A 10,872-nucleotide genomic window follows, 5' to 3' on the forward strand; every position below is an offset into this window, starting at 1 on the left:
CCTGTCCCTGGAGAATGCCATAACTATTAAGTTTTTGCTATATTTAAATCGACAAAAGAAAAAAAAGCCTGCTAACCTGAATGGGCGTTGGGCCGAGTCAGCAGGGAAGAGGTGGGAGTGGACCAATTTTGTGGCTCTCACCCCAGGTCCTGGATCCGGTGCAGACCTCTGTCATCTGCTGCAGGCTTGCCATGGGTCACCCTCTGCTGCCTGCAGCAACGCGTGGGCCCTCAGAAGGCAGCGAGGCACCCACAGCCATCTTCAGGATGCGTTGAGTCTTTTGGTGTATCTGCAGCACGTTTGTGGGATCGAACCTCTGTGTAAGATGGGTCAAGGACATATGATTCTCATGTCCTTCTGTTGTCCGAAAAGCGAATTTGTGCTGGGCATGCAAAAAACCAATTCCGCACACTCAGGAGAGATACTGTGTTTGTTCAGGCCTGGGTGCTCAGTGGACTTTTTCACAAATCAAGCACCCTAACTGTGTGTTCCAGTGTTCCTTTTATACACAAAAATCAAGGATCACTATTTTTCCAGACACACCTGCTAAATACTGATTGGTTAGCAATTTACATATGATTACATATTCATTCTTATAACTACACATGCGCAGGGGAAGGGTCTTCACCTGGGCAAGGGTCGTCTTGACCTGTGGGTGTGATTTTTAGTATTATAATGAAGATAATTCACTTCAGGACACCTTAAAAATTAGTTTAATCACCAAGTTGGTTAATCAAATAGTCACTTTGCCAGATTGTCAAGTAACTTGTGCTCAGAGGCTTAACACAATCAGTCCTGGATGTTCTCATCAATTTTCCAGGACTTGTATACCCTAGCTCCCTTCATGAATCCTTTATTGTTAATCAAGGTCATCTTGACCAGATTCAAAGCAAGGTAAGTTCAAAGCCATGTAATTATTAACTATGGTTACCAGTACCAGATGTGAAGTACATTATATCAGTTCTGGCACTGGCACGCTGGGCTTGGCGGTGGCAGCTACTGGTGCCTGGAGGGCTAGCGGTTGCTGCGAGGTGCTTTCTGGCACTTTAATCTTAGGAGAGGGTCCGGGACACTGATGTGCTTAGTGAGAACCTAAAGCCTTGAATATGCATGAAAGGGGGTTGTAGCAAGGTGGGGGTTGGTCTCTTCTCCCCAGTAACTAGCGATAGGACAAGGAAACAGTCTCAAGTTGTGCCATGGGAGGTTCAGGTTGGATATTAGGAAGAACTTCTTCAATGTAAGAGTCGTTAAGCATTGGAACGGGCTCCCCAGGGAGGGGGTGGAGTCACCATCCCTGGAGGTGTTCAAAAAACGTTTAGATGTGGTGCTTTGAGACATGGTTTAGTGGGCATGGTGGCGTTGGGTAGAAGGTTGGACTTGATGATTTTGAGATTTCTTCCAACCATTATAATTCTATGCAGCTTAACCAAACTAACCCGTTAGATTGGTTTAGCTGTATTGTCGAACACAACCGTAGTGATTTATAAGTGTGTGTGTATATATATACACACATATGTATTTAACTAATTTTCAAGAGGACCGTGTAAACATCACATATGTGATGAGTACTTGAAGTACAGGAAAAACATGGTACAAGAATACAAATGAATCTGACTTTGGTTGGTACTCAGACTTGCCATGTATTAAACATAAAATATGTTTATAATATAAATATGTTTAAATACATCAAGCCAGTTGTAAGAACCATGTCTCTCCTGCTATTAACAGTGATGAAGCTTGAATGCCGCTGGGGGCTTAAAAGCCAGTTGCTCTGGGAAGTCGCACAGCAGGTAGAGTTTCTACAGCTGATTGTGGAATGAATTTGTTATAATACTTTTGTATATCAAAAAATTCCAGCCTGCACAGGTTCAGATAGGAAGAATAACTGCCAGTTCACATCCTTGTGAATGCCTCCCCCTTGCCTTGATGTTCAGACACTTTGGGGATAATCAGGGATGCCACTGTTGAGGAGTCGCTTTTTCCATCTCCTCTCCTGATTTATGTATTGAGGTCAAAGCTGCTGCTACATTTAGACTTCAGATTTGCTTCACCCCCACAGCATTGCTCTTTAACACATTGTTGTTTTATTTATACTCTAAGATTTGTACAGATGCGCTGGCACAAATGGGAATGTTACTGTTTCCCAAAATGCTCAGTTCAGGCCAATATATAAAATAATTTTCTCATCCTATAAATACTGACTGTAGTTTAAAGCGTATAGTTATGTTGAAGTAGGTTATGTGGACTATCTGATTTCTGGCATTTCCTAGTCTTTTGTAATGTTGGTAATGGTCTAGTAATGTAGTCTGAGCAGAGGGGTGATGGGTGGGATTAAATGCAGAGGAGCATGTTTTGGTAGGAAGCAAAAGGTAATGAACCTTTGAATAGAATTTTTTTAACAAAGTGCTTGTAAAGCCAGTTTTAAAAGTGCTTTTAACCGCCTCTCTGAATCTGAGGCTGCTTTTTTCTTTGCTTTTGCATGGTTGGAACCTGAAATTTTAGCAGTAGACTCTGTGATTGTCTATTTAGCTGCCTTCATTGCCCATGTAAATTTGAGATTTGGGACATGTGACAACTTTACTCATTCAAAGTGACAAGCAGATGTCTAAGATTGTGCTTAACAGTGTAACTGAAGCAGGATTACCTCAGTCCTGTGCAGTTCTGCTCTTCCTGCCTCTCTGTCCTGGTTGTTAAACGCTTGATCTCATCTCTGCCTCTTCCAGACCCAAAGATCACCTTCTCCCCCGGAGCAAGTAAGCGCTGGGGAAATGTATTTTTACTTTGAAGTATAGGCTAATTAGCTTTGTGGGAAACCTTGTTCATCCTGTCTCATGAAATTAAAACTATCCTGGATGTGGTTGATCTTTTTGGTGTGATGCCAGCTCGCTGATGTGATTGGAGTGAACAATAGTGATGGCAAGTCCATAGGGCCAAGTTAGTCCTGTGTGACTGGGGCGACTTGTAAAAAAATGCTGCAGCAGAGTCTCCTTTCTTCTTTTTCTGTTTTGTTTTGGCTTCTTTTTCTTCTTGTCCCTCTCGGTGGCCAGGCCTGCGTCCTAAAGCAACTACATTGTGTTGCAGAGTTGCCAGGTGAAGCTGATCAGGTTCATGCTGGGGAAGGAACGTTTTTGCAGTGAGACACAAAACGGTGCTCTCAGAGAGCAAGTTTGACTTAGCGTATTCAAGTAATAAATTACAACGTACAGATGTAGATAGTATTTGCAGTTTCCCAGTGTTCGCAGAGAGACCAGGGTTTTTGTTCCTATTCAGAGCTATACCTGCCTAAGGGACCTTGTCCTTTCCCAGGCCTGTGAAACATGACTACTGAAGCGTTCCGCTCTATGGAGCACCCTTATGCTTTCAGCCCAGTCTTCTTTCCATCCTTCTTAAATCCAGTTTTACCTTTGTTCCTGGAACAAGGCAGTCTTGCACCACATCTTCTAGCCCAAGTTAGTACTTCTGGAGTTTCAGTAGCTGTTTACTCCTGTGCTTGCTGGCTTTGCGTTCCCCCTTTTGTGCTGGTGCCTCTCGCTAAATCTGGCTTTGTTTCAAACTCCGCTGTGCTGAAACCAACCCAATGATTTGAGTTGATCCATCCATTTTGAAAAACAAGGATTGTGCAGAGCTCCTCCTGTTTGAAGAGTGATACTGAAGCGTGTGAAATGTCAGCGGGATGCTTTTGTCATATTAATACAGTGCAAGAGGTTGTGGAGAAACCTGTTGAGGTTAAAAGCCATCAGAAACATAGCAGGCACATTTCTGTTCTTCACTGTGCATTTGCAGCAAAACCTGTCACTGACTTTAATGAAATCAGTCTGAGCGGGAGGCGTTGTCCTGCAGTGGACAATTTTTAATAGAATTAAAATGTCTTTCACCTGCTCTGTTGGGAGCATTCTAAATTTGAGCTGTAAGTGGATCTTTCTTCAGCTGTTATGCCAAATATTCTCCTTTTACCTCATGTTATTAGTAATTCAAGTAAAGAATTTGTGGAAACTTAGAAGAGTAGAATATTTTCATGGTGTAAATGTAGTTGTTCCCTGATGGTACTGCTGAATTCAACTTCTGTCCATGGCACACAGGAGTTTGATAAATTGTACATTAAAAAAAAATCCACATGAGTTCTCCAGGAGATACTGCTTTTGTTTTCTTTCTTTCTTGAATTAGATGATCCATATCAGCACTAAGGAAATTATGTACTATTAGAAATATGTACAATGATAAAACTGAAGTCATATTCCAAACTGAAAAAAAGTTGAGCTCTGATCATATTGGAACTGGAAACGTTTGATTACTAAGTTAGTATCCAATATAATTGAATACATGAACTTGCAACTTTTGATATTTCGACTTTTTGATCTAGCTTCGCTAGTTTATCCTGTCTCCATGAACCTGTTTTTCATATGATCTCAAATATGTAAATCCACTTTTAGATTTTTCAGTTTGGAAATTGCTACAAAGATCATGGAATATGGGTATCAACTCCCAGTGGTTCTGAGCCCCCTTTGGCTTCACATGTTTGTCATGTCTACTTTGAGATGTGTTTAGCCTTTTTTCCAACATCTCTTGGACTTGGTGACAAAAGTCATATGGTCTTTTTGGTTTCTTCATAATGTCAGAAGATGGTAGATATTAAAGAAGTTAATGTTTCTTTTTTTGTAAGTTTCTTGAGTAGCGACAGCAGCAAATTTTTGTTTGCTTACAATATTAGTAAAGGACAAAAATTCATGTAGGAAACAAAAATTTCAGCTCTAAGACAAATTTTTACAAATTTTACAAAAACTTTTTTTGAAATTATAAAAAGACCTTTCAAAATAATATATTTGCCTTTCAATAAAGCTGAAATACAGCCTGAAATACAACAGAGTCCTTTAGAAATTCCCTCTCTCATAAAATCAATGTTTTGAAGAGAAGAAAAAATACAGGGGAAAGCTAACCCAGTAACCACCACCTCTTCATTTATTTTATTTTATTTTTAAAAGATTGTCATTGTTAGTTTCTGAGGAGAACAGGGATCTTCTGAGAAATGCCTGCTACAATATTTATGTTGGGGCAACATTACTGCTTGGCTAAGTTTCAGCAGTATAGAAAGCAAGGAGAACAGGTTGGTGGGAAAGATTGGTTTCGTTGTGGGCTGTTTTGTTGTTGTTTTCCCCAGGTCTGTGCAGTCAATCATCTTTAGCTAATAAATCCTTTTGGCGCGGCCTTTTGTTATGTGAGTTTAGCAGAATTCTGCAGCTTTTATTTTATATTGCAATGTGAATTTCATTTTCTCTTGAAGTGAGCCGTGATTTACTGAGAGAATCAACGTTGCATAAGTATTGCAAAGTCAGTTTTCTCTGCTGTTGCTCTGAGTTGCTTCAGGGTCTGCTCTTGACTGGAAACTACCTCTCCATTAGGCCAGCGAGCACTCGGCGTTAAAGCTTGCTGCCTAACGTTTGTGCAAGCCTTTGCAGGGTGGTGATGGGCTGTTGGGATATTGCACCGCTATAACTTACTTTTGCATCTTTCTAGGACTTTAGCTTATTGCCAATGGGTGGAAAATCTTCATGAGACGCAAAAGATGGTTTCGCTTTTCGGCCCCTTCAGCGACTTGCTGAAGTGGATCTTCTGCCATCTGACCAAAGGGATTGTGAAGCGGGAAATGTACGGCCATGGCATTGGCCGCTTCTCGGAGGAGGAGATGTACACGCTGATGGAGAAGGACATGCGGACTCTAGCAGGCCTCCTGGGTAACGTAGAGCGAGTTGCGCGTGTTCTGTTTGTTCACAGCCCGCTGTCTACAGGATGAAATCGACTGCGAGTACTTCCTGGCAGCTTGATCGTGTACACAAGTAGTCTCATTTTGTCAGTAGGTAGAGTCTGCGCTGCTGCTGTCGTTCAGTGCCACCCTCGCTCTGGTAGGGACAGTGTTTCTTTCCCTGCTGTTTGCTACCCTGTTATGTCCCTAGAAAGGTAAGTGGCTTTTTTTCTCTGAGCACCAGATATTTGTATCTAGAGGAGCAGAATGTGGCCTGTGATTTCAAGCATTTTGCTGTGTGAATTTAGGAAAACATAGTGTTTAGTTCTGCAAATGAAACCTCTTATTTATATTTTGGGAGAAATCTCATTTTTTTTCTTCCTAGGACTCATGGTTGTTTGATAGATCATTATGAGGCTGCCATTTGAAAACCCTTTGCAGTTGTTACGTTGATGAGCTGGACTTTGTTGTATTTGGTTGGTGTTAGCACCTTTACTCAAAGCTGCTAGTAGGAGATGGGTCTGTGCTCTCAAAATAGGTGGTTTTAGGCTTCTTGGTTGTCAGGGATGGATCCCGTAGGGTTAGTCTTAAGGCTGACCTCGCTTAGCTAGAACCACATGAGCCCCATTTTGGTTGTGTAGCTCAGGCTGAAATCTCCATTGGAACTGGCTACGCTGCACTTCTCGCCTTGCAGTCTGCTGAGAGCTAACCATATTGTGCTAAATAGGTAAGTGTGGGGTGGATGGAGGGAGCAAGGTGAGGAGAGCCCAGCAGGAGGCAGAAACTGAGTGCTTGCTGAGAAAGGAAAGGAACAGAGATGCTTGTGGACTTCCAAGGTGTTTTGGAAAGGAAGGTCTGTTGCAGAGGACCTAGATGGGGCTGTGTGGAGTTTTTTCTGAAACAAACCTGCTGAGTTGCTGGTTTGGGAGCAAGGTGGAAAAACGGTATGTGATGATGCATGGGCACAGTAGGCAAAGGGAAGATTTGTTGGCAGCTCTGCTTCTGTCAATGCTTTCTCATGCTGCATTTTGTTTGTTAACAAAAAAAAGTTACCTATTCCAGTGTGTTTTCAAAGAAAACCTGTTTTTGGAGCTTAAGAGGCACCTTTTGTTTCTGGAGGAGGAAGGGAGGGAGCAGCTTATTTTAGAAGAGGAGGTCAGGGCACATCTGCTGCAGAGCTGTGGCCAGCTTGAGGTGTCCGCAACTGTGGGACTACTGTTGCTGTAGCTTTGAGGTTGGCACTGCGTAGCTCTGTGTATGTTGCAGAGAGGAATGGGGTTGGGAACGGAGCTGGAGTGAGTTCAGCCTATGACTTGGGAGCTCAGCAGAGCCCCCTGCTTCTGGCTAGAACGTGCTGGCAGGCTGAACGGAGCGGCAGTGGATGTGTCTGTGCTAAAGTCATCCTCGTCTGCCAAGAGTAGATGTAGCCATCAAGAGAAAACTGAAACAGGTTCTCGAGTACCTGTAAAAGTCACTTGGTTCGCTTATTTTGACATCTGCATCCTTCTATCTCTGGAGTCTGTACTGACGCTCAGATTTGTAAAGTTTTGAGTTCAAAGGGATCATTAAATCATCTAGACAGACCTCTGTGAATCCAACTGCTTGGTTGCTATCTTGAGGCCTCTGTCTTTTTTTTCTGGCTGAAATGTGTCTTTCTAAAAGGCATCCAGCTTTAATTATGAGATTTCAGCAGGTGGAGGTACCATCACTTTCATTAGTAATTGGTAGCAGATGTTAGTCACCATCAAAATCTGTTCAAAGTCTGACCTGTTTCAAATCGGAGTTTGTCCGATTCCAGCCTGCAGGCAGAGCCTCCTCTTAGTTCTTCCTTCCTCCCTGGGTGGCCTGGGTCATCTCCATGTGCAGGTAAATGCTATAATCAAACAGTCTCTTACTTTTGTTTTTGGTGGGAAAAATCACTGGAAATCCTCAAGGATAAAATATTTTCTTCACTATATCAATTTTTTAATTGTATGTTACATATGTTATCAGCAGAGGTTTTATTTTTACTTCCAGATTGTTGATGAGAATGTTATGCCTTGTGTACTTCAAAAAGCCTTGATGGACAACTGCTGTATTCCTGTTATTTTACTACATTACCGGCTGAATATTGTACATTTTTTTCATCTTCCCTTCTGAAATGGATGTCAGATTAGTCAGTGTGCAGTTGTGTGACTCATTATATCTGCCCTTTTGATTATTGGTGCATTTGTCTACTTTTCTGTAGTTGCCTTGATTTTTTCATTAACATCAGCATCCTCAGGTTTTCTCCAGCCAACTGCTTATGGTTGGCTCTAGTAACTGTGACCTCCAAGTAGTATCCTGGGATGGGGACAGGAGGTGGGATGAGGACTTCCAGCCTGACTGGAGACTCTCCTGTTTCACAGGGGGAAGCAGAAGGCAGTCAGGCAGCCTAAAAATCTTTGTGAGATTCCCCTCCACTTATATGTGCCCATGTATTTTCCCAGAAGAGGAAGCAGTTGGCATTTTGGCCGTTAATTAGAAGGCAATTTTAAGAGCTTAAAAAGGATGCCTATCAAGCAGAATAGCTGCACATACCAAACTGTAGCTGTCAGTCATCAGGCATATCAGATTAATGCTCCTTGTTTTTTAACAGAGACCATTCACACGGGAACAAGAATAACTTTTAAATTCCAAGAGCTGCTTCTAGAGAATGATAACTTGGCAGCTGCCAGGTCTTATGACGCTCTTTTGACATTCCCAGTCACATCTTGGGTGCTTTTTTTTCTTTCTTTTCATTTCTCAGAATCTTTTTTCCTTCTCCCATGTACCTGTTTCCCTAACAGCCTCCTCCAGGTCTCTTTATAAATGTGGAAATCGGAACGAATCCTGCTGTGATGGATCAGCCTGCCCTGTTGGTATCATCTTGCTCTCTGTCCTCTGGTCTTTAAACCACAAATGTCGTTTCCTTATGTTGTAGTAGTTTGCTGCTGCCTGGTAGTAGTGTGAGGAAGTGGGGGGAACTGGCCGCATGAACTAGCAGTACATAAAAATATACATTTTGGTAATTATTTAAAAGATGCAAGTGAGTGAGCAGTGCCCATAAATCTGTTGCTGCTCTCTCAGCTGTCTGTCTGCCTCAGGCTTTTGGGTAAATGGGGATTTTGAGCAGGGGTTTGCAGGGCAGCAGCTGCCTGAACCAGCTTTTGAAAAGCATTTGATGTTTTGTGGAGGGCAGGGGTGCTCAGAGCTGGGACACAGAGGTGAGACTAACCTGAACATGAGCTAGCTGCTTTTGAATCCTTTGGTTTATGCATTTGTAAATAGCCGAGCTGTGTGCTCTCAAATCCCTGGGCAGTACAAATTTGATCCAAGTCCAACGTGACCAGGTGATTGCGTTTCTGTTGGATTAGCCAGGGGATGCAGAGAGGTGTTTGAGGTGATTAGCACTATGGCAGCCTTGATGTGACAGCCACTGTGTAATCTGGTGTAAAACTAGACACTGAGAGATACTTGGTCTGTCAGAAAGTCTTCTGGGAAAAAGTTCCACTGGAAGTTTTGGGAACAGATTGGAAGTGGTAGAAGGAAATATGCGTGGAGGCCACGTTAGGCGAATCAGGGTGACCCAAACCCAGATTTACAGCTCTGTTTCCTCCTCTTCCCCTTCGTTTCCATGCACCTGAAGGTGTGGGGTGTTGCGCCTGGGCAACCACTCGGTTTGCAAAGGAGTGGGATGGTTCAGCCTTCGCTCACTGCCTGCCTTAGTTGTAGCAAGATGGAAAAGCCGGTATTACTTCCCAGCACAACATCGGTATGGATTGAGTCTCAGACCCGGTTGTATGGTGCTAAATTCCTAGTGTTGGCATATAACTGTGGTTTGGGGACCAGTTTTTGAGCTGTGAATGCTAGGCAGCGCAGAGGTACTGAAAAGACAGAACCCTGTACGTAGTTTTCAAACAATAAATTGATGCAACCGTGAAAGAGCTGGGGAGAGTTAACTCCATGTTAAAATGACATCTGACAGGCTAGAGGGGGTTACTGGTTATTCCCGAGCGCTGCTTTGCTGCGCTATTGTACAGGGGGATGACAGCATTCGCTGTGCTGTACTCTGGAATTTGATGCATTTTACTGCTGGACAGTTTTTCTGAACTCACTCAATAACCTGATATTTAATAACCTGCTGAATTACAGGCAGCTTATATTGGGCAGGGGAAGAATGTCCTGGGGAGGTGGAATAACTGGATTTGGAGAATTCAGTTACGTACCACATTTCACAGAGTTGATAGCACTTTGGGCCAAGGCAGGGACGGTGAACCATCTAACCTGACCTCTGCAATACCCCGTGTTTCACCTGTGTGCCCTACGTGCGGTCTTTGCTGCAGGTCTCATGCCTGTGACAAGGAAGCAAGTTTAAACTGCGTGTTTCTTTGCAAATGGTGGCTTTGAAATGTGATTTTTCTGCCCTGTCCTAGGTAGTTATCCATCTGTTTGTGCTGTGGTGGCCACTTAGGACCATCATGGCTTTGGGGTGCCCAGAGAGGTAAGCAGAACAGCGGTGTGGAGCAGACATGTCCTTCCTCTGGACCAGCGCAGTCCCAAGCGGCTGCTGTTCCACTTGCCCATCCGCGTGCCCGCCGTGGCTCTCTTTGGTCCCCACCGGGTAGAAACCAGTGTTTGGGGATGGGAACACCGCACTGGTGGTGTGTGAGAGGAGCTGCTCGCTCCTGCCCATGGCTTCCTCCTCCTCCTCGACATGTAGGTCAGTTCTGCGCAGTTGCTGCCAGTCCGACTGGTGCATTGGTTTCAGCCTGAGCAAATGGTGGGAGAGGAAAGCTTTGGGTACGACTTTCTCTTTTTGTGTGATCAGACGGGTAACCTGAAACTGAATCTGCACGCACAAGAGATGCAGCATGACCGGGTTCTTTCAGCAAGCACGTTCATGATTTCAAGCCACGGTTGAATGATTTTGGGTTTGCACCAGAGGAGAAAATTGTGCTTTCAGGTGCTTGCTGGCTGCAGAGGAGATTTTAAATGCAGCAGAGCTAGTGCAGTGTGTATGTGCTGCCAGCTGTGACGAGCGGAGGAGGTTCCTTGGTCAGTGGTGGCTCTGTAATTGGCCTAGTTAGAGAAGTGGTGAGCACAGGGGAAGCTGCAGTTGTGGATTTCACCTGCTG

The 10,872-nt window shown here is 43.7% G+C and overlaps 1 protein-coding gene across 1 annotated transcript in view; it reads left to right on the forward strand.

Moving 5' to 3' along the window:
- Positions 1–820: 820 nt before the first annotated feature.
- FAXC (failed axon connections homolog (Drosophila)) overlaps positions 821–10,872 on the forward strand; it is a gene marked incomplete at its 5' end in the record, with an annotated part of 12,227 nt that continues 2,175 nt past the window's right edge. The window contains 2 exons of the mRNA XM_009710407.1: positions 821–894; positions 5,512–5,729. Of these exons, the coding sequence (XP_009708709.1) occupies positions 821–894; positions 5,512–5,729 (292 nt within the window). The remainder of the gene's footprint in view (positions 895–5,511; positions 5,730–10,872) is intronic.

This window comes from Cariama cristata, unplaced genomic scaffold (assembly GCF_000690535.1).
Source record: "Cariama cristata isolate BGI_N322 unplaced genomic scaffold, ASM69053v1 scaffold20010, whole genome shotgun sequence".
NCBI lineage: Eukaryota > Metazoa > Chordata > Aves > Cariamiformes > Cariamidae > Cariama > Cariama cristata.